Source organism: Paralichthys olivaceus, chromosome 3, assembly GCF_024713975.1.
Source record: "Paralichthys olivaceus isolate ysfri-2021 chromosome 3, ASM2471397v2, whole genome shotgun sequence".
Classification (NCBI taxonomy): Eukaryota; Metazoa; Chordata; class Actinopteri; order Pleuronectiformes; family Paralichthyidae; genus Paralichthys; species Paralichthys olivaceus.
In genome coordinates, this window is record NC_091095.1 from 17,112,251 (window position 1) to 17,136,934 (window position 24,684).

General features: G+C 42.1%; 1 protein-coding gene across 12 annotated transcripts in view; it reads left to right on the top strand.

Moving 5' to 3' along the window:
• Positions 1–23,646, top strand: part of celf5a (cugbp, Elav-like family member 5a) — a 186,177-nt gene extending 162,531 nt beyond the window's left edge. For 4 of the 12 annotated variants that reach the window (XM_069522256.1, XM_069522255.1, XM_069522261.1 and 1 more), the window contains exons 7-12: positions 5,876–6,041; positions 13,820–14,032; positions 14,336–14,428; positions 15,706–15,849; positions 18,156–18,319; positions 19,232–23,646. In XM_069522256.1, the coding sequence (XP_069378357.1) occupies positions 5,876–6,041; positions 13,820–14,032; positions 14,336–14,428; positions 15,706–15,849; positions 18,156–18,283 (744 nt within the window). In that variant the 3' untranslated portion in view covers positions 18,284–18,319; positions 19,232–23,646. The remainder of the gene's footprint in view (positions 1–5,875; positions 6,042–13,819; positions 14,033–14,335; positions 14,429–15,705; positions 15,850–18,155; positions 18,320–19,231) is intronic. The other 8 variants (XM_069522260.1, XM_069522262.1, XM_020080411.2 and 5 more) reach the window with 4 other exon arrangements.
• The last annotated feature ends 1,038 nt before the right edge of the window (positions 23,647–24,684 follow it).

The following is a 24,684-nucleotide window of genomic DNA, read 5'->3' on the forward strand; positions in this document are numbered from 1 at the left end:
AAATGTATGCCAACACATGTTTTTTGTGTTTTTGTGAAGTGTAATCCTCAATGAGCTGATCAGTGATCGGTGTTGCAGTGAGGCCGCTCATGTGTCAGAATTCACATCACACGAGGAAAAAACACACTAAATTTTTATACCTGAGCTTTGATCTGATTTGGTCCAAATAAACATCAGATAGTTAAACGTGATATCTGCCTCTGAAACCCACAAAGTTTTCAAGCATTATTCCGCTGCACACTAACTTTTATGGCCAAATCTTTTCCCTTGACATCTAATAGGTAGATATTATCATCAAGTGAAAATTTGCTTTTTCCAAACTATCATCAGCTCTACTGCTCTGCTCTTAGCAGTGCTGCCATGCCATTACACTCCCTCACCACATAGGCACACACACATTTACAGTAGTTAGCATGTACCCTCCAACCCCTTCATCAGCTTCCCTCTGCCCTCCCACCCCCGCCTACTGTACCCCCTCCCCCTCAGGGCATGGCGCTGTACACACAGCAGACCCCCGGCTCTTTGATGAGTTCAGACAGCCCATGCAGCCGCTCTCACCATTCAACCCCCCTCCCCCCCTTCTCTGCCCTCTATCGCACTGATTCTCTACCCTCTCCCTCCTCCTCCCCCCTGGGCCCATGAGATGTTTCAGGGGCCACAGTTGACTCAGTACTCCACGGGCAACTTATCTGCACACCAACTTTCTTCTTCTTCTCCACTGAGGCAGAGCACACACATGCCAAAGAAATCCACACACACATACACAACCCACTCGAAGCAGGAAAAACTGAATTTAAGAGAAGCTTTCCATCAAGCGTGGGGATAAAAACCTGGGCCTCTGTCACAACACACTGCATAAATACACATAAACAGTATTTATAGTATTTATTTCCACAGACAAGGGAACACAAATTATTTTTTTCCCTCTTCTTATTTGGGTGTAAAAGTTATACGTTTTTTCTGCTCCTAAATGCCAGGATTAATTGTTGATGTTAGCGAGGTCTGGGGGGGCTTATCCATTTCCCTCATTTTCATATCAGAGCCATGGGACCCAGTGTGCAATGTGCAAATTGACCATCCCAGAGTAATTGTGAGGCCATCTCTTGTGCTCTCTACAGTAAAACTCCCACCTTCATTACCATTCATGAAATGCAGCCCTTTTGCAGGAAATGTGGAGAAATGCAAATGTTTAAGGGGTGTCGGAGGCAGTGGTGGTCTGCGGGGAGACCATTGTGCCCCGCTCAGGTTGGCCATGACTCTTATTTACTGTGGCAGAGACCCGTGTCGACTCATACAGACGCGCACAAGAGCATACACACTCGCACACACGTCGTGCAGCAAATGTTCTCCCTCTCTCTCTCTTTTTCTCCCTTCTGTCTGTCTCATATACACATATAATATGACAAAGAGCAAGATGATGCTAGGAAATTGAGTTCCGAGTGAAAGTAACAAGGGCACGAGGGATACTTCAACATTAGAGAGAATCAATTACCATTAAATCTAGAGGAGAAATTGCACGTATGTGGTTTCTCAACACAAAGATTATACAGCATGAATGATGGTAGTGAAGGTGAAATTCTCCTTGTATTAGTATTATGAATCACAGACACTGTGGATGCCATGTACCTGGATCTAATTAATTCAGCAAAATAAAGCAAGCAACTCTGAGGCAACCTTGGAGATAAACTGGCCCCAACTTTTGATAAAGTAATGAGAGCACAAGAGGCAGTAATGGATTATCAGCAAGGGTCTTGTTTTCATATCTAGCAAAAGACTTATTTAATGATCCAAAACACTGGTTCGGACCACTAGATACGTAATAATGTGGAATAAATGGAATTATTAGTTATCTTTAATGTGGGTGTCCAGCTTGTGCAGCGGTTCTGATTATGCTCCAGTCATTGGCACTGGCTGCATGCACATGCTGCGGCGCCTTGATTCCCCTGTAGCCACCAGGAATGTGCTGAAGTGATACTATGAATGTTTCTGTACGGCAAGATAAACTACACATATTCCCCCAAGACGAAAAAAACCTGCAGTGACAGAAAAAGGACTTTATCTCCAAAGACACACTACATGTTCGCCTACTCTTCATATCCACCGGCCAAGAGAAGAGGAGGTGGCACGGTATAGAATACAGACTTGGGAAGAGATGGTGTATATATAGCTATATCCAGAGTGTACAGTAAATGGTAAATTCAAAGAGCTACCTCTCCACTACAGCAGTGGATAGGATTATAGAGTTGAGCTGACAGCCAGTAAATTGGATTTTAGGAGAAGGGGGGGGCTATGAACACAAATTGGAGGGGTGCAACACTGACAACATATGCCAAAAATGAGAAATGTGCCATTTTCGCGATAGACACAGACACTGGTGTGCTCTGACAGCATACATCCTATTTGCAAAAAGGTGATTTCATAAAACACAAGCTGGAGGAGCGCAAGCAAGCGTGATTCCATGTTTCATTCCGGTATTAGAGGTGAGTGATAATACTGTAGCTCTCCCATGAATCGCTGAATGCCAAGTAATAAACCCAGATTTTATTACCTCTCAGATTTCCCCTTTAAGACACAAACATTGTATTTGTGCACGGTTAGATTTGATTCAAGTCACTTCTCCTCTCTCGGTGTGAAGACAGCCATTTTGGCTTTGCTCGGCCTCTTTAGGTTGGAGGACCTACATGCTGTGTCAGAGTGAGAGAAGTTTATCCAGCGCCGTGCCCCTCTTGCCTCCCTAAAAGATGCTGTAGGCTGCATGCAAGATGGATAAATGAGAGGAGAGAAAATGGTTTAACTCTGCGCTAATAGTGACAGTGTGTGGGTGGATGAGAGGGAAGATGATGACTGTAAACTCACATTAGGAAACATCTCCCCCTGTTGGAGGCACTCACATTTGAAATGGAGCCTTTTGCAACACAGCCCACATGAGAAATGATGTGACCAGATTACTGCATCACTTGGCTGTACAGTAAACTACACACACAGACACACAGGTACTCTTGACTGCCCCTGCATGTGTCTTTACACACTTACATGTACACACTTAACAAATTTCTTTCGAGATAAAACATCTTAAAATCTTTGCATGGAAATACAACCTTTAATGTGGAGAGGGAAACAAACAACATTTTTCAGTCTTTTCGTTTATCTCAGTGACCCACTCACCCTTTCTCTCTCTCTCTTTCTCTCCCTTTCTTTGCCCATCTCCCTCCCTAACGCTGTTCCCGGCTGGTTGGGCTATAAGGGGTCACATGTGACAGTGCTGAGAGTCAGCAAGTCACAGAGCAGCTACAGAGATAATTGCCATGTGATAAAGAGGTGATTGCCTGCTGGCACCAGGGGAGAGTAATGCCATCAGGTTGCAATAAAAAAGCAGATGTCTGACACTAAATGAATGCTACTGGAGCCCGGGCAACTTTCTTTTGCTCCCTTTCATCTCGCTCTCTACTCTTTTGTCCCCCCTTGTTTTTTTGTCTGGCTTTTTCTTCCCTCTCCTCTTTCTTTTTCAAGAGGAAGCAGAAAAGGTTGCGTCTGTGATGATGAAGACTCAGCTGAGCTCATTCTCCACCAGAGACATTTGCTATCTGCTGGGTTGTGCATAAATAAAGAAGCAGGAATGGCTTTTGAATGTAATGCCTTTGAAATTTTGAAAAAGAAGAGGAGAGCATATATATATATGACAAGTAAAATGGAATGACTTTGAATATCTGTGTCAACATAACTACTCTGCTTTTTGTTCTTTATTTATTTTTTATCAGAGCCAGTTTGTATTAACCACTGCATTCCAACATAATTACATGCTTGAGTTCCCAATTTGCAGCTTTTTAATTTGGAACGAAGCATCAGCGGATGCCAGAGTTGTTATCCATGACAATCTGGCGGGTGGCATTAAGGTTTGCATTATAGAAGTCATGCATTGGGAGAGAGGCAGCTATTCTGAAGTCACTAGGATACACTTCCACCCCATAAATATGAAAGGCCACAATGAATAGACTTTGGGCTTATTAGAATGAAGTCCTCATTGAAAGGAAGGAGCAGAGGCCTAGAAAAGACAAAAACACACTGAGTGGTGTGACAGTGTATTTACCCTCTAACACCAGCCCAGTTCAACCCTTCATCCTGAAGTCCAGGCCTATTCACATCTTAATAAGGGGGCAGTCACAGCATTGCCAAAGCAAGGGAGCCTGAGGTCCTTTAGACCCCTTTGTTTGTATTTATGTCATTGCCTTTGTTTAGTTTCCTGTTCCCTCGCTGTCTGTCCCAGCTATATCCCCTTAAAGGCTCAATTCATCTTATGTGGAAGGAAATGGATGATCCCCATTTGTCATATTGATAAAATTATGCAAATGACAAAAGGCGTTAATAGATAGCAGTGGTGAGGCATGTGGCTAATGGATGAGATGCCAGTGTTGGGCACTCCACAGCGGGACAGTCGCTTTCAGGTTACCTGACAGGGCCACTGAGCGAAAATAATTGGCTTTTTCGTTGCAGGGTCGCCATGCAAATGCAAGCAGAGTGGTGTTCTATACCGCCACTGTCTCACAGTATCATCATTAGCATTAGTGCCCGTGGCAGAGGAGTTAGATTTCTGCTTATACAAGTCAGTCTCGGGCCGTGGCCGTCAGCAGCTCCCCTGACACAGAGCAGCTATGCAGGTCTACATGGCTGATGGGCAGCTACACTGCCAGCAAGAGATTATTGATTCCCCAAATAAACCCATTGGTTCACCAGCTGCAAAAAGCCATTGTACAATGATGGATTTTCTTCTGAATTAGGCATTCAGCATGAGGTTTGCACGGGAATAATTTAAGCTGAGTGCAGAAACTCAAATAGTCTCCGTCGCTCTCCATGCTTGTCGTGCGTGTGAATGTGTGTGAGTGCAGTGCTGTGCAGCGGTGCATGGGGCCATGTCTTATGCATATGAATAAACACTGTGGGCTGCATTTGATGGAAAATTCTCACTTCACGATAAGTAGAAAAGCAGAGTGAATGAAAGCCTGCGATTTTATCTCTGTGTGGGACTGTCCAATCGGTGACTGCCACTGAAATCTTTCTGACTCACAACATACAGTATTAGCAACATGGTTTGGAATTTAAAATTGCCAGCTTTAAAAACTATTGTTTTAATAAGTCAGTGTCTGGATTTAGGTTCATTTCCTCACAGATTGGAGCTCGTCAGTACTAAGCACAGATCATAATGTTGTTTGGTAAAATAATGTCTCTAAAACTGTTTTTCAGTCAGGGAAAAGACTGCGGTCATGTAACGAAGTTCCAGCCCCAAATGTATTCAGTTTGCTAAATGCCGTCTATTTTGGCAAAAGTAGCCTAAAGACAGGCCTAGTGGTTTTCCAGCTGAATTATAAAACAAAGAAAATTTTTAACGCTTGGATGAATGTAATGAAAAAGCATTTCAGCTCGTGAAAAGTTTGCCTGTTCCCTAAGCATGAAGATAATGTGCACATGTCAGTGCCTTGATTTGTATGAGCCCAACAGACAGCTATTAAATTGTTTCTGTAGCTGGTGACAGGCTTCCAGCTGAGAGAATAGACAGATTCACTAAACATAGGTTGACAGGCTTCTTTTTTCTCCCCTTTCTTTTATTCTGCTCTACTTTCTATGTACTTCCCATGCACTATCCATCCATCAACCTCAACATACATCCCTCCCTCTGTTCTACCCTTGCTACATTTCCCTCTCTTCTCTCGCTCCCATTCTCCCGTCTTTGTGTGACTCCTTCCTAACGTACTATATTTTCCATTACCATCTGTCCTCCTCTCACCTGTTTTCGCACCCCGCTCCCCCTCCTGCTCTCTCTCTCGTACCCACATCCCACCCCTCTCTCCTTCACCAACCGCTCCGTGTCCCTCTTCTTTAGCTCATGCAGCAGCAGGCAGCCATCATGGCAGCAAGCCACGGAGGTTACCTCACGCCCAGCGTGGCTTTTCCCGCCACGCAGATCCACCAGATGGGGGCGCTCAACATCAACAGCCTCCCACCCACTCCCATGACCCCGGTGTCGGGTGAGTTTCATCAAACCCTGGGTGAGCACACACTTTCATACCCTTTGCTCCTCCCCTTTGTGTGTGTGTGTGTTTTGTGTGTGTATTTTTGTTTGCAAGGAACTAAGTCTTGGTTGTATTAATCTCTTACTGTAAGTGTGGAGGTTTTATGTGTATTTTAACGTTCCACTTTTCCTGTAGGGGGTCCAATTCTGTTTTTGATAATGTCTGTATAAATATTGGAACAGCTTTAGTGTGTGTGTGAGTGTGAGAGCTGCTGCAAGGCCGAAAGGAAGAGTGCCTGCTTACTGGTAATCCAAAATTATTCCACTGGAGAAAAAGAGACTAAGATGAAAAAATACATTCAGTGGGATTTGCATGTTTATGTTGTTTGTGTATGCCGAAAATATTTGGGGATCGCGGTGGAGTCAAATGAGGAATATCAATAAGTAAGTTTACAGATAAGGCACTAATTTCCCTGTAGTATTTTGACCTTGTGCTTTGAAGCACTTGCGCATGATCTGCATGCGGTTGGTTTTGTTTTCCATAACAAACACCTCCTATGCAGAGACATTACAGAGGAAAGAGAAAGACTTTGAAATACCTACCCACTGCATAACATTTGCTTACTCAGCAGTGCTTCATTTTCCTTGAGACAGAGAAAAACTTCAAGATTCTCCCCTCAACAAAAGCATGAGCTGAAATAAATAATACAGTATCCAAGTCTTTGTTGTGCTCCGCTCACCTACTTTGTCTACACTGCAGTATTGAGTTTTTAGGGTGATGACTTTGGTAACTTTAGACCAATCAGTGTGTGAGAGAGGGAGAGAACCGCCATCAGTGCAACAAGGCCTATTTTAAAATGTCTCTATAGTCGTCGTAGGAAACCAGCATCTTGCTGCTAACTCGGATTCTCTCTCTGCGTTGTGGTTTCTTTGGGGAAGAAAACATTATCTTAAGTTGGTATTCTGTTCACTTCTCCATCCGTAGACACAGAACAGGACAGTTTTATGGTAAAATGCCAGGTTGGCCCTGTCTAACAGCTGAATTAATATACACAGCAGAGATAACCAACCCTTATTAACCTTTAATCAAGAATGTCTCCACCTGAAGCCGAATATGCATGTAAAAAACAAAAAGACAGAACACACCAGTGGACTCGCATACTGTATGTGTGTATAATTCTCAACATAGGGCAATACATCTAGAGAGAAGAATCATTTGTCACATGTTCACAGTGATGTTTTCAGCGCAAAGTGTGCACTTTTGGGCGAGCATAATCAATCAGACAGTGATTAAAAGAGGAGCTCAGTCTTGCTGAGAAGCTCTTATTTTGATGGGTGAAGCACTGACGGCAAGGCAATTCACGTCTTTGTGTTCAGCATGCACACCTGTATTTTGTAACACAATAGTGCTGATGAAAGATAGTGCAACTGTATTGCAAGGGACTTGGTGTGTGTGTGTGTGTGTGTGTGTGTGTGTGTGTGTGTGTGTGTGTTTTGTCCTCAGTCTTTGTTTGCTCTGCCTGTTTATCTATTCTAAACTGTTATCAAAAGCCAATATCAGTCAATGTAAATATTTCAGGATTTTGTTAGATATTTTGCTAAAGCTAAACAAGATAACTTATGTGAGGGGAAATTTAAGGCAATTTCACATCAGTTGGCAACGCATACAGCCCAGGCTTAGGCATGGAAAAATATGTTTACGCTTGTGATTCGGAGACAGAAAGAGGAAATAGAAAAGAGAGCGTCTGTGAGCCTGTGAATCCGATGTGTGTGAAATGGTGCCATTTATCTGCTTTCGGACATGATTACCTTTTATTATTGAATATAATATATTATTAATCCTTGAGAGAAAGCATGGCTTCCGTGAATTTTCAAGGACTGTCATAAATATGAAATGTTTTATTTCCCATTTCTTCATTCATTCATTTGACTGTAGCTGCCAGCAGCTGCAGGAGTGCTAGTCTGGCTTGCTGCTTTGGTATACACAGATATTTTCTCTCTCCTTCACACTTGTGGCTATGACTTATTTAGAGTTCATTGAAGGAATACATAACATTACTGGCAAGGCTGTCTGTATAAGTAGGCCAAGAGACTCTGACACTACTGAGAGACTGTAGGATGTCTACCACGAATCAGTGGAATAATTCATTGTAATATCAGAATCTGTTTTTAGGGTGTGCGAGCAGAGTGCTTCTCTGCTCTGACAGAGGTTTAATTTATGCATTAAGTTATCGCATCAAACAAATTACAGCTCAAAACAAATCTTTGAATTCTGACATTCTGCAGCTGCATTCAAAGAGATGATATCAAAAGGTAGAAAAGCCAATGTCCCCTTTCCCAAAACAAGAGGAATTAGACACTAATATCTACACTACTGCCTTCTCAAATTACACATGGTGCTCTGCATTAACATAAACCTCCAATCACAGGTTAATAGATGAAAAACTCTCTCTCTTTAGGTAAATGTGTGACATTAATCTTTTATTCGAACGATCAGTATAACCTCTGCAGCATAAAGACTTGTTTGTGACAGCGAGCTGAGGTACAGAGGTTTAGAGGTTAAGGGTGTTACTCTGAAAACAATGAGACATCCATTTGATCAACAGATGCAAAGCATTTAAGCTTGATGGTGCATAAGCCGTTTGCCAGATGGTTCAGCTGATTAGAGCATGTATCCTTACAATGATGCATGATGATGCTTTTTGAAAATAATGTTCACCAGGTGCCGCTCCCTGAGCGCTGCAGAAGAAATAAAAGTTGAACAAAACAAGGGAGAGAGAGAGACTTTCAGACAGAGAGGAGAGGGAGGGATGAAGAGGGGGAGAAACGAGAGGGAGGGAGAAACGGAAAGAGATCAGCGGATCCCGCTGAGTGTGTGTGGTGAGGAACACAGAGTGTCAAAGATGCTTTGTTAGGATTTGAGAAGTGTGTAATCAAAGTCACTCTAATGTTCTGTTGCTCGGTGGTACTCTTCACTAAAGACGTACACGCAAAAGCACATATTACACAAAATACACTGCAGACGCTCCACATCCAGAGACAACCCACTCACAGACACACTGGATGGGTTTTAACATCCTCACTGGAGCCAAATGTGGTTACACCATTGATGTGGAACACGTCCGTGGTGACAAACGCCATTAAAGCTAATGAGCTGTTCGACATGGTGATCTCTCTCAGTATGTGCACCTGTCCTCCATGTATGATGCCTCATACATGTTACACACACTTTGTATTTAATGTCTAATTCTACAACAAACAAATGTTGAAGGCTGATTTCGAACACAGTGTCACATCCAAGTTACAGCTCTGTCTTGAGAGCCAGATGAAACACCTGTATATTTTAAATGATGGTGTGACCTCCAGCTTACAGCTCATCTCTAACTGCCGTTTCTTTAAGACTCGACTCCTCCTAAAATGAATTTTACAATAGTTTTATCTCCAAGGGCAAAGATATCAACTTTGAGACCCGTCTCTCAGATATCAAATTCCCCTCTTTCAGTTTCAATGAGCCCTGTTGCATCAGAATCTCAACAAATCCCAGGAGAGGAAAGGAGCAGCTCTGTGACAGTGAAAGGTATCCTGTCCCTGCTGTGTGCGAGTTACTGTCAGAGAGCACAGCTGCAGCCCTGGATCGGAACAAATCTGGTCCGTGTGAGCAAAACTGAGGTCTGCACGAGCAGCGCGGGCTCGTCCATCTGCTCTGTGCAGGGATGTGTAAGTCACACTGGTGTGGTCAGTGCATTTTATGTACATTGGCCTCAGGAGTGGAGCAGACAGCACAGGACTATGTGTAAAGTCACTGTATTTATATGGTGGAATGTTCACATTGTCATTTTTTATTGTCAACTAAACCCAGAAAATCACATGTTTTATAAGTTAGTATTGCATGAAGTGACTCTGTGTTTTTTTCTTTAAATAGATTAAGAATTTCATTGTGTTTTCTCTCCATAACATATTTCTGGGAGAGGCTTTTCCTGACTGTAACAGGAGTTTACAGGAAACTTTTGTCCAATGAAATCTTGAGATTGGAAGGAGACCAAGCGCTAGGCGAGTAGCAGAGCCTGACATATGGTGGAGGGAACATAGCTTGGAGGTCTACTATGGGTTCGCATAAAGAGAAAACCTTAACAGCAGGGAAAACACACATTGTCCTGATCCACTCCAACAGTTTTTAGGGTTTGCTTCTGAATATTGTGAAGCAGGTGAGCACTTGATGGGCACGCAAAGATACTGCAGACATGTGCTTTAGAATTTGTGGCTCAAGTCAGTGCGGTTGCATGTTTAGGACCTGAGCAGTTTGCTGTTTACTGCTCTGTAAGTTCAGATCGTAGAGAGTATCACTGACTTTAGATGTTATTGGTAATAATACTATTTATCTTTGCTGTCCAAGATATTTCTTCATTTGTCCTGGTTAACTCAACACTAAATCCAGAGATGTAACTTGGCTGGGCAGAGTTGCATCATTAGCAAAAAACTTCATTATCACAAACATTAACAAAGTCATCATTGGAGACGATAAGTAGCAGGGGTGGATCTAGGGGTGGGGTCAGTTGCTAACAATACTTACAATAAATAAGACAATCTGTTGAGACTCTTTATATTCTAAGCTTTTTTTAAGTAGGACACAATGTGCTTGAACAAGGTAATTTACAAAATATATTCAAGGATGTGTTGCTTTGCCCAAACCTAAAGAGCAGTAAAAAAGCAATGTGCCTGTTGGACATATAGATCTGTCACTGATGAATAGATGTTACATTTAAGATTAATTAAGGGACCCATTCTACTGTAATTATGCATAGAAGTTTATCAAATTACAGTTAAGATAACTTAAATCCATGAAGGACACCAGCTTCAGGTTTCAGAGCCTTTAAGTAGAAGGACCTTATAGCTCCCACAAGATCCTCTATCTAAAACAGAATCAAATCTGCATTGATCACTTGTAAAATTGCACTTTGATGAGCATTTGAATGTTTAGAAATGCGAGTGGCACAAAGTGAAGCAAAGCACATTATTTCAGAGTCGCATTCATTTTTTTGTGTCACATTTTATTTGCTCAAACGAATATTTATCAGTAATCTAAGGGACAGATTTCAAAGTGGCACCTTTTTTTTTGATATATTCAACTGGCTTTTGAAAAAGCTTCCCTTCCCATATTCAGATTTATTATTCATCATTTCAGAACCAGACAGACATTTTCTCTGAGTCTAAATGCATGACATTTTAAATCAGTTAGATGAAAGCATCTGTTTGGACTGCTTATTACTTGCTCCAGCGAAAGACAGTCCTCGTGCTCGTAATGACTGCACTCACCAGTATGGGTATAGCATTCCTCCTTGATTTGAAATATAATTAGCATAATAAATACTTCTGTCGCGTGTGAAGACTTCTTTGGCGTAGGCAATCATCGCAAGAAGCAAATCAACAGTTTTCCCCCCTCTAAGAAGCGTCCTGCGAGAATATCAATGTAATTTTCCTTGCATAACATAAACACATGTGACACACACATATACATATTATTTAGCATTGCTGACTTCTTTTTTTTATAGTAATAAGAGCTGAGAAGTGATAGTTAAGTGCTCGCTGTATAGAATATGTAATCTGCTGTCCCGTAGCTTCATATTCAGCCTCGGCAGAGTGAGGAACAACATGTCATTATTACAGGCCCAATACACACAGTGCAGGCTGACAGCCTCATGTATATCTGCACTGTAGTGTGTGCATTGTAAACAGGCTATGAATACAATTTCCCACAATGCAAGAACTATATGTCCACTGAGGTATAAAATGAAAATGTCTTGTTATTTTCTAGTTCAGGATAGTAGGAAATACTTCCCCATCTCAACTGAGGAGAATTTTCAGGGGTCTGCTCGTGTCGGATATTGGGCCATTGTGGCAGCGAGGACAAAGATGATGACTAGGCTACATAAACTTCTTTCTCATGTAATCATTGTTTTATTGGGCATGGTGTCGCTTATTGTCTCTTCCTTGTATGATGACCCGGTTCTTTGACCCTGCACATGTAAAAGGCAGCTGCTGTAATCATTTTCACCATTCACTTTAGTTACAGTAAGTCATTTGGTGTGAAATGTTTCAGAGCAATGTTTTTTTTTATGACACATATTATTTTTATGCTTATCCCCTGCTGTGACATTTCCAGCGTGATAACCCAACATGAATCAGTGGTTTCAGTCTGTTACTCGCATCACGAGATCTCCTCTTCCACAGATGCTATGTCCAACTGCCGACCCCAGAACTTATGTAATTTCATGTACGGGTTTGCACAACCACCTACTACTACCGCAGCTAGAACGGCTACACATACGTAGACGCACACTCCCGCAGCACTGCTAAGCCTCGGAAAATGAATTTGCCTGATGATGGAGAGGGTGCATTATCTGGCGGTACAGTAGTGTGCGTGTGGCCCGAGCAGACTAGCTGTCTCTAGTCCTCAGAATAGGAGCGGCAGTCTCCTGGGTCCCGGTAGGAGAATGGGCTGAAGCTGCAGTCTAATTCATCACAGCTCCGCAGGAAACAAGCAATCGGGGGAGGATTCAAAAAAAAGGAAACCAGTGCAAAAGACACAACAGCTCTCATTGGACCTGGGCTATTCCCCTGGTCACCGCAGCAGTCGGCCTGACTGTCAGCTTCCTCATAACTTAAACGCTGAGGCAGGGAGAGGACGAGGGGAAGAGAGAGGTGAGGAGAGAAGAGCAATCCCTTATGGATATGTAGGAGGTATTACTCAGTGGTGGGAGTGGTGATGTGCAGCATATTTACTGTTATATTAGCATACATTTCAGCACACATTATGGGTATATACTGGGTGGGATTGTTTACCCTCTCTGGACCACCTCTCACAGGGGGTTCTTTACCGAGGCACCAGATTGTGGGGATATGGCATGCCGGAGGGTTTCCGTGACAACCTGGGCTTTCTGTCCAATCAGGGCGAGGGTTTCCAGATTGAGAGGTGGTCCTCAGGGGAGCCGTACTTCAACAAGCTTGGATGCTTTGCCACGGAGCAGCCGTTTCAGAGAGACCATCACACAGTGAGACTCTGCTCAAAATGGGTACTTTGACGTTCCCGGCATAATTGGAAACACTTTCGAAAGGAGGGTCCTTTTAAAATGCATTGAACAAGAGAGGACAGGGAGCATCCAATTTCGATTCCACTCATGAACCTTCCTGCTGCTGCCTTTCAGGCGTGTACCATATATGTTATGACCCGCCCATTTGTCAAACTGCCAACTGTTGTTATTTTGTCTTTTTATGATGTATAAAAGTAAGAGGCATCTTTGTGTTTTTGCTACCTGCTCATTCAAGCAAATCTCCATCTGTAATCCCCTGCTATCTAGTCCACATCTTCTATTTTTTTCCCCTTCCTCTCAGAAGTTGCATAGTGGTTTCATCATCTTGAGCAGTGGGAGCCAGCAGGGTATCGCACAAACACTACAGACAGGCTCATTTTTCACAGGTTGACTTCCCAGCTATCCTGCAGGATGTGTCACAGCAAATGGCAGATATGCGACAGACTCACGTCACACCCGTGTCCTTGCATTAGAGAGGAGATGCATGGTAGCTTCAGGTCATGAGCCTTGTGCGTGCTTTGTATTTTATCTGCTTCTGCGAGTGTGTGTGTGTGTGTGTGTGTGTGTGTGTGTGCAAGTCTTTAGTTTTTGTATGCAGTGGGAAAGCATTTCGATGTGGACACTTTGTCTACGTCTGAACACATTATAACAGTGTCATGTAGATCCACGCAGATGGAACCCTCCTGATCTGGTAACAGCAGACCTTTTTTTTTTTTTTCCCCTGCAGGCCTCAGTTCTCCACCAGCCAACATCACCACCTCCGCCGTGCCCAGCATCGTCACGCCCATCGTCAACGGATTCACCGGCATCCCCCATCAGCCCAACGGACATCCTGCCGTGGAGACCATGTACACCAATGGCCTGCCGCCCTACTCCACCCAGAGCCCCACCGCTGCGGACACCCTGCAGCAAGCCTTCACCGGAGTACAGCAATACACAGGTGAGAGCCAGGAACACTCTCTGTACTATGTGGTATTCCTGTGTTTTTTTACAGTGTGCTGTTAATGCTAAATGAAAAGCAGCTCGGGCATGTTTACTGTGTGAGACAGAGAGTAGATAATGTTGGACACTGCCCTTAGACCATAACATCCCAGAGACTTTGATTACATGTTATGCTTGTGTGATCGACCTCAAGCATCCTTGACACCTTCCCCTGTTGGATCGCCGTTTTAACACCCCCCTCCTTCTCCTTTATTCTTCCTCCCTCCTCTTCTTCTCTCTCCCTCTCGCCACCTCCACGCAGCGATCTACCCGGCCACCACACTGACTCCCATTGGCCAGACACTGCCCCAACCACCCCAGGTCATCCAGCAGCAGCAGCAGAGAGAAGGTGAGGGTGAGAGAACATTATTACTTTTGCACTTCATACATCTCATCCTGTGTAATGGATATATAAAGCAGATGAGTATGACGGACCAATATTGCCTCTACATTGAACACTCACCTCATTCTGTGAAATACATACATAAAGGATGTGTGGCTGAGAGAGCAGTATTACTTTAACGCCGTACACATCTCATTCTCTCTAATAGATAAATAAAGTGGAGCGGCTGAGAGAACAGTATTACTGAACGCACTTCACATCTCATTTTAGGCCATAAAGCATGATGACCAAAGAATAAGGTTATTACAACATAATGTATATACAGTATGTATCTTGAAATTAGGTTATATATTATCTACAATTGCCTGTGCTTCTTTTCATAAGCATTAATAAAAGCTTTTACTGTCAAATTATTAGCTGACAGAAAATAGCAATTTAACCCAGATAGATAAATTAATGAAAATTATATTTCATAATGAGAATGTCACTCAGTAGAGTTCATACCTTCGCCAAGGTCCACATTCAAATTCACTAGATGGAGATTTTTATTTGGATCTGCATCAAATTGTACACACTCAGAAATATCAGTCCCCTTAACGTCAGTGACATTGGTAAAAAAATACTCACAAAAAAACTAAATGTGGATCTGCCCCCTGATCTGCATTTGCACGAAATGTTATGATTTCTTTCCTGACCCACACTTCATCCTTCCACTGAGTTCCGTAGCATAATCCTGCTAAATATCAAAGAAACCAAAAAATGAGGACAAAAACATAACGTCCTTGGCAAAGATAATTACGATGTATTGTATATATGTATTAATATATGTGTATGTGCATTTCCAAAATAAATTTAGAAAAAGTAAATGTCAGAAAGGTGATGTGGAAGTATGATTGAAGGCCATATATGAAACAATGAAGCCTTGCTCATCGTGCACATGGAAGAAGGCACCGTTGTGTCAGGGGAGCAATGGGACAAATAAATGTATTGTTAATGTATGTATTGATATTCATATCCACATTTGTCAATAGAAATTTTAAATTAATTCTGAATATCCATACAGTAACAGTAAGTTAAGAACTTTTCAATTTATTCTTGTGTGTTCAACAACAGTAATGTTTTATCACTGATAATGTAACAGACATCCTGGAAATCTGTTTCCACTATCTTAATTTAATCAATGTGAGCGAGCATGCACAGATGAAAACACCATATTCACATCTCTATCCCTCTCTCTCTGTCTCTCTCTTTCTCCCTTTGTCTCTCTCTGTCTCTCTGTCTGTTCCCAGGTCCGGAGGGTTGCAACCTGTTCATCTACCACCTGCCACAGGAGTTTGGAGACAATGAACTCATGCAGATGTTTTTGCCCTTCGGCACCGTCATCTCCTCTAAGGTCTTCATGGATAGGGCAACCAACCAGAGCAAGTGTTTCGGTGTGTTATTCTTCTACTCTCTGTCTTTTACAACTTCTGTACATTTTTTCAGAACTTTTCTTGGAAAATGCTTTGAAAGATTTTTTCTCAGGGTATTTTTGCATTTCACATAAAGATAAAATGATGGCAGGTCCAGGTGCACAGGTCTCTAGAGAGACACACAGGGGAAATCTGCAATGTGCCTGTGTATATTTTACATATAATTGAACTACAAGAGATCAGACTGAGACTGCAAAAACTTTTATTGTGTGTGTGTCTGTGTGCACGCGCACGTGGGTGCATGTGTGTGTCAGAGCCCTGACTGACTGACCTGAATTTGCATCTTGATGACAGTTGTGTTTTGGTATCAGCACAGTGAAAAAAAATGTGCTGAGTACATTGTAGCCAAACTCGCCATGATGCAGTCGATCACAGTCCGTGTCCTTGTTTCTGTTTGGCAGCTGTGTGACCTGGAAACCTTGAGGTGCTGTATCAGCATCAACATTACCGTTCTGTAACCCCAATATCTGTCAATACCCTCACTGCGGAGGCTGATTTACACACCGCCACACCTCCCTGTCCCATTTAGCTCTGTCAGCCTCCGCACACCAGGAAGCTGCAGGGCTTAGAGAAAGTTTGAGCAGGCAGGCAGGGATGTCAGGGGGGAAGGAAGGCAAAGGACAATTATGGATCAGCATTTGTCTTCACTTCAGGGAGCCATAGAACCCTGGGCAAAATTGATTGCTGATCCTGACTCCCTGGGGGGACTTAATAACATATAAATTCATGAAAGAAAAGCTATTTGCAGTATTGACTTATACACTTTGCATTTACAACATAATGTTAGGCCTGGGGAATGAGGTAGTACACTGGTGTAATTAATCTAGAAAAGAGGAAGAGGGGATAAACTTGGATTGATGGTGTGTAAAAGACTGGGAATCACAGAGAAAGAGAGGAAGCACACTTGTAATGTGTGACAGGACTGAGCTGAGGGCTTAGAGCTGTAAGCTTGCATCACCCCTCCATCTCATCTCTGCTCCCCAGCGCGAATGTGTTAACCCGCTGGTGGGTTAGGAGGTCACCTCCTTTTCCCTGCCTCTGTACTTTCTTCAGACTTCCGTTCAGCCCCTTTCCAAGCCGCCCAGGCTTCACCCTAATGGGCCGACTCCGAGCCAAGCAGGCCAGCCAGACATCTCCCCCAGGTGGCGGTGGACGTGGAGAGACTCATGTTTTTCTGCTTTTCGTGGGTCATCGACTTTTCCTAATGACACCACAGACACAGGGGAGCGCATCAAGCGGAGACACACTCCACTGCAGTTTCTGGTCACTGGATTCTCGGGGCTTTATTTTTACACATGATGGAAACTGGATGTTCAGCATAGGTTTGGGAAGGGGAGTATTTTGGGGAAATGCTCTGAGGGGTTTTCGTGTCTGCAACAGACTTGTCTCCTCATGATGAACTGTGTTTGCTCTTGTTTTGCTTGAACTACTTTCATTCATTTATGTATATTGAGCTTCCTTAGGGTTTAAAAAAGATATCCTGATGAGGATATGAATAAAATGAAGAGCAGATATTTAGAGGGATGACGTGGTCACTGCACTGATTGCACTGTGCTATCAAACATTTTTACAGAAAGCAGCTGCATAAGAGAAGTAGTCAGATTTAACAAATAAAGATGTTCTCACTGCTATCATCAATAAATTCATATTTCCTTCTGTCTATTCATTACAAAAGCAACATATTTAACTAGAATTCATCGTGTTATATTCCTTCTTTAAATCTGTGTTCTCATCTTTCTTACCTTTAACATTCTGCCTCTGTTTTCCTCTCCCTCTCAGTGGGAAAACAGAGCAGTTTGATATTACATCTCTTCCAGACAAAAACTGTCAACCAGGAGACAACATTCAGACAGGGATGCTTTTAGACAGTAACCTCCTCACACTTGTTGCACTTAGAGTCCCACCATGGTCTGTTATTTAAGCTAGAACTTAATAAGAGGGTGTGCAGCAAGCACCATTTCTAACACTTTAGGTTACACGGTGGAGAAAACTGAACTCTTTTAACGAACAAACTGGAAAGATTTGTTTTTAAAACAAATTTAAAGCATGTCACTGGCTTTGAGAATTCTCTACCTGCAGCCTGTTTCAACAGCGGCATCTAGATTCCCTCAGGAGACAGACACGTAGGCGATGGTGATCAAAAAACATATTGCAGAAAATATAATCTTTTAAATAGTTACAAAAGTTGTTATTTATCATATTCATCAATTGAAAACTCATAATTACCTAATTCTCAATAAAGTGAATTATTTTGTGTTTCTTCCCAGGTTTCGTGAGCTTCGACAACCCTGCTAGTGCACAGGCAGCTATTCAAGCGATGAATGGCTTTCAGATCGGGATGAAGAGGTTGAAAGTTCAGCTAAAGAGACCGAAGGATGCCAGCCGCCCTTACTGACACAGCCTACCTTCAGTATTCATTGCAGCAGCACAGGTGAGTGTCAATACAGCATCACTGGTTGAGGATTTGGATCCTCAGCTGGTTTTAAGAGTGTCTTTGTCTGGCGTATCGAAGGCCAGACTTTATAATTTCCTCTTCTTGTGATGGCTTGAGGAGCTACAGCTTTTTCCTCTGCCGTGGAGGTTTGTTTGTCGGCAGGGTGACACAGAATGTAACTCAATTGATTTGCATCAAAGTTGGAGCATGGGCCACGGAGGAGAGGCTGTTAAATTTTGGTGTGGATGCACAGCCAGAAATGTTTTTTCATCACTTTCCTATCGAATTGAGAAATTATTTTTCACAGGAAATAATGTCTGGATATGGATGTCTGACATATTTATGATCGTGTGGCCCTGACAATCCAAACACTTTTTTCCCCTCATTGTAGTAAATATATAAGAACTTTAGATATATGTGGTTGTGATAGTAGATATAAAATAAAAGGAAATGGGATCATGCAAACTATATATAAGGTTTGAATCGATTAAAAGACACCAAAATATCCATATTTATGTTCATATGACTATCTTCATCCGTCATATACGCACTCTTCCTAGTGCTATGCTAGTCTTAGATACTGCAACTATTAATTATACTGTATGTTAGGTAAATATAAAGTAAAAACCCCTAAAGGTTGTCCGGAGCTGTAGAGTCTGCAGACACTATAGAAGCTGTAAGAGTTCATTTCATATGCAGCACAGCAGGCATATTAATTATGGGGAAATCTGTCATGGTGGTGATTGACAAAGATTGATTGTTGTGCCAGTGTGGGTTAGCTCTCTCCAGACCATTACGCTGTTCTAATAGAGCCATATTGAACTATCCAAAGTTTAAAGACATGGATCTGTGCATCGACAGTTTAATGAGCAGTGAGATCTGAAATTGCCTTTTCTTTCTCTTTTGCAGGTTTTAGAGGACACGTGAAGATGTCTCGGAGGAGTTCAACTTTTTTTTCCTTTGACAGCAAAATATGTTTTAAAAAAATCAACACATACAGAATTTTTGAAGACATATCAGCATTTACTTATGAAGATATAGGTTATGGCAGAAAAAGAAGATGTGAAAAGAGGAGGAGGAGGAGGAGGCGCTTCGCCGGGGGACTTTACAGTAACAGATGGCACAGTGCAAGAACGACGAAAAGAAAAAAAAACACTGAAAAAAGATGTAATGAGACTGAACAACAGAACTTTTTTTCTTGTTGAGACTTGAATTGTTAATTAAGCAACAAACTAACAAACAAAAAAGCAGCAACAACAACAAATAGATTTCTATATACATATTATATACACATATATCTAAGGAAAGAGGCGCTTGTGGCTTTTACTGTACTGGACAAATGAGGGTTAAAACTTGAAGATCAAGAAAAACAGTGGAAAAAAGAAGCTGTTCTATACGTCCACTGACAGACTTTCTTTCTCTTTCCCTCTTTCTCTTATTCTCTCACCTTCTCTCAGCAAGCGCAGAACTATGACTCTTGGAGGTCACTGAGGTTTCCATTAGCAACAGTAGAACTGCAGATCTTTCACCCCTAAGGGACCAAAGGACCAAACATTTTTATTGTTCTGAACAGTAATATATAGTATTAATGATACTAATACTACAAACTACTACTAATAATATTAAAAAGTTAACTTAAGAAGAAATACTAGCTTCAGGTTGAAAAAAAAAGAGGAAATGGGTTTTTTGTTTCTTTTCCTTTTGCATTTATAGCTACTGGGTTTGAGAATATTAAAGCAAAACAGAAAAAAATATAAAAAATAAAGCTATACTATTTTAGTGGCGTAGAATATGTGGGTTAGAAATTGTTTCGGGCATGTTCAGGTACGTTCCACTCATCGCTCCATCGGCATCGCAGCGTTTCATCTCGGGGGTGTGATCTGTCGGCGTTATTGTGTCAGAGGAAGGGGGAGGAAACAGTCCTGCAGTGCCAAAAGCGACACAATAAACACCCCCCCCCCTCAAAGTTAACATGTAACGCTGCCCCCTCTGTTCCCGTCAGCACATCGCAATCCCATAATAGAAACAAGGGTCGTTCGGTGTCGTCATTAAAACCTTGATATTACAGATAATCTGACCATAAAGCGCTGTGGTAAAAGTGCCACCCGGCTGAGCTGGATGCGCTGCAGTAAAGCAGCACAGCATCTGTAACTGCTTAATAAAATATACAAATGAGGCTGACAGCAGTTGTAAAAAATTTCCATCGGCGTGTCACAGTGGTCCCTGCCAGGTCGTGCCCTCTCCCGCTGCCAAGCACCTCCAGCTGCTCTCAGCAGGCGAGCGCAGCCTCCCCTCCTCTCTCTCCTCCCCTCTCTCTCTCTCTCTCTCTCTCGCTGTCTCCTCACACACACACACCCCCTCCCCTCCAAGTGCCAGCATATCTCTCTTAATAGGGACCATCAGTTCACAGGGCCTGAGAGCTCACCCACAGCATAATTAGGATAATGATAATATTGATCAGATGAGGAGCAGCACCGCAGGGCAAGAGATGCACAATCAATTACACATTGGCATTTTGAATGAATTGACTGAGTGACAGAGTTCATTCTTCTCTCTGTGGTTGGATGGGAGTCTCTCTCTCTCTATCGCTCTCTCTCTCTCTCTCTCTTACTATCATGCATAGTCTCAGTGGGGGACCCCAGACCTGACAGAGGCACCAGGTCCTGCGGGACACGATGACAGGTCCTAAATCTACGTCATTATCTCACAGAAACAAAAAGGTTCAGAGGTTTACAAGGCTCTGACAGAAACTGTATATATTTGTTTAGAATAGATTGTACAAGTTCTTCAGTGAGGAGCAGCTGTACTTTTTTTCTCCAAAGGCTATAATAGCACAGTAAGAGCTTGTACATGGCGAGGAACAGCCTGGCATTACCAGCCTTAGGAGGTCAAATTAAGAACAAAATGATCCATCAATTAGACAGCGGCAGGCCTTTAAGTGTAGCTGCTACAGCTGCTGCTGCTTCAACACGACAGCTCACCATTAGCACCGATCACACATGGCTGCTGTACAGCGTGGTCACGACACATCACGCCATATCACACATGATTAATTAATTCAACTCGCATCATCTGGGGCGACGCCGTTACAAAGAGACGAGGGACATCCCGAGATGAAATCTGGTTTTCACAAGATGCTCTTCCTGTTGGGCCTTTTTCTTTTGGTTTCCATTTTAAGTCTTCAGTTAACATTCACCCAGGTTTGAAATATTTTTCCCATCATCCCATCACGTTCATGTGCTCAGTTTGAAGCAGCGTGTCACTCAGGACTCTGTTCAACCTCAGTGCTCTGATCACCGCTCTAAACTTCACATACATCAGATCAAAGTGACTTGTCTCTGTGGCCCCGTCCACACAAGCAGAGTCAGAAAACACGGCGACTTCTCCTCTGTTATGTTATCCACAGAACCACTTCCATGGTCCTGACACCTTTATCCCTTATTTTAATCTTACTGTGGCTCTGCCATTCTTTTTATTACTGGTTCACTGGATCAGTGTTATTAGAGAGGTTGAGCTCATTTACTAGCTGACCTTTTACCCTCACTCACTTTATATTGTTCTGTTGCGGGCGATACTTAGAAGTTGTGAGAAGAAAGTTTTTGAAATGCCTTCTCTCATCACAAATTGCCAAATTATGCAAAGCATAACCACTGCATCTCCTTTAGACTTTAAACATGTGCCAGATTCCTTGGAAATTTTAAGATAACTTATTAATGTGTTGCTTTTGCAGGAAATGTTTATGATTAGAGTCAACTATTTGATTTTGTGATGAAGCATATCACAGTGCAGGGGGGAGGGTCAGTCCAGACTGTAATGATATACAAAAGGGGAGATTTCATATATATTTGCCAGGAGACAGCTTTTTTTATTTCTCTCGCCCTCGTCATGAGTTACCGTCGGTTTCCTCTCTGCTGTCAGGGTCCAGCAGCTTTAGGAAGCTGTGATATATGCCCTCCCATCCCCAGGCCATGCAGAGCCTTATAAACCCACTCAAAAATCTTTTCTTATGGGATTTCTGCTGGAGAGTTTTTTAAATTATTAACATCAAATTAAATTTGGCCTTCACAACAGCTTGGGTAATGCAAATTAAAGATGCCAGCTGTGGCTGAAATTTAATGAGTTTGAAAAGATGGTGAGTTAATTTAATTCTGCCAAAAAAAAAAAAGAAAAAAAAAAAGCAATTTGATTGAGCACAAATGTGTAGGTTTTGTGGACGGAGACCGTTTCTAACCTGTGTGAGTTTGCAGTTGTGTATGTAGCACATGAGCCTATTTACAGTAAACATACTGTATCTGCTATGTTCAGGAAAAAAGTAATGAAATGTCAGGAATTCAGGAAATGACTGAAAATCCTCATTCAAAAATAGAAACAATTCATCATTACATTGTTTTCACTTTTACTTCCATCATTTTTTTTTTTAAATGGTCGTCATCCTGCCGTGGTGCCCTTTCAGTCTCAGAGCATGCTCAGTGGGGGGCAGGGAGGGTTAAAGATTACGATGGTGGTACTTCTTGTATTAACAATATGACTCTTTAACTATGGTTTGAATGCTAAGGATAGTAGCTTATTATAAATATGAAATCTGTATATTATGGAAAATCAGCACAGGACCTTTCTTTGGGTAAATATAGGGTTAGGTTTTTTGAAGTGGGGGTGGGGGGTGGGTGGGTGGGGGCGGGGAGGGTTTTCGCTTTATAAAGATCTTAACGTTCTGGTTTCTCAGCACAAAGCGTACGAAAACATATAAACAGCAGCGAGGAGCCTGTGAAGTCAACTTTGCCGATTCACACGGCACCAGAAAGAAGAATCTCAGTATTATTCTTTTAAACCTGGTGGAGAAATGCTGTTTACAGGTTGTATTGTTTTATTCTTTTCTTTTCTTTTCTTTCTTAAGGAGAGCGCCACCTGTTTTTGTGGCAGTGTCAGTACAGCATGGATTAACTGACAGGGAAAGCAGTATCTTTTTATAAAAGACGAAAAAACTTTGGAAAAAAAACCAACCTATGTGTTCTGTATTAGCCTGAGAAACCAAACTTCCCCCTGTTGAAATTTCTTAATACTTGCTGCTTAGATTACTTCATATTAATCATTAATGATTTAATAATTTTGTATTTTGATTATCAAGTCAAGTATGTAACTTGATGTCTATTTATTTATTTATTTTATTTATTTATTTATTTGATTATTTATTTGGCCACTTTATTTTTTTGTTTTATTTCCTGGTTATGGTAAGATAAAGATATGTATCAAAATGAAAATGCTTATTGGGGCTTTTCTCTCTTTCTCTTCTTTTTTTCCAATTTTACAATAAAAATTCAAACTGGTTTTGTTTTCTGGCGCTGATGATGTTGAGTGAGGTGCTGTACCACCGTGCACAGACAGGGTGAGCCGTTGCATGGGGAGATGCTTCCACTGTGCGGGACCTTGACAGTTGAAGGATGTGGATGTCCTTGCCTCTTACAGCTCGTCACCCCGGAAACCATCACTGACGCCTCGTCCACGCCGAGCGATGATGATGATGATGAAGTCATGGCCCTTTAAAGAATAACCAGGTCGCTGCTACACATCTTTAAGCTTTTATTTTTCACATGTGATATTTCCTGTATTTGCAGCAGTTGCTTATGGTGTGAGGCAGTTTGGGTAGCCTACAATTCATCCTTCACTGCGGTGGTGAAAATGTTCCCATCTCCTCCTCATATGGAGCTTGTGTGTTGCTGTGTGAAGGATGATATAGATTATCTGTCACTCTGAAGATGGAGGGCTTCACCAGTTAACAGGTCAGCTGATGCTGCTCCGCTGCAGAGGCGACTGCCACATACACTCCTGGTCAAAGGTTCAAGAACACCTCCTTTACTCCAACCCCCATTTAATTTAAATGTACATAATTCAACATCTCAGTGTTTCTGGGACGAAAGCATAGTGAAGATTCTAAAAACAAGTTGTTATAGTAAATCTAAACTACATCCAGAACAAACTTGTGATGTTCAAATGTTGTTGCAGAATTTCACACAAAAATGTAAAATTTCTCACCATTCAGAAAACAATGTACTGTAGTTCTTTATTATCCTGCTAATACACCAGAGTATATAGTGACGTGTTCTTCCAGCCCTGCCCTGACAGTAAGTAATCATCAAGCATTCTTCAGGGGTAGGAAAGTCAACCTACATAATAATCCGAGTTCACCTTCGTATCATTTAAGGTTATTTCACTGGACTTAACTTTCAGACTCAGTATAGTAAAAGTTTTGACTGGTAGTGTGTGTCAGGACCTTTTTTTAAAAGATGAGAACAGAACATAAAAACCAAACTGCTGCACATGAACCTCAGACGTTCTGAGTGTTCAGGTGTCAGAGGCTGTAAGGA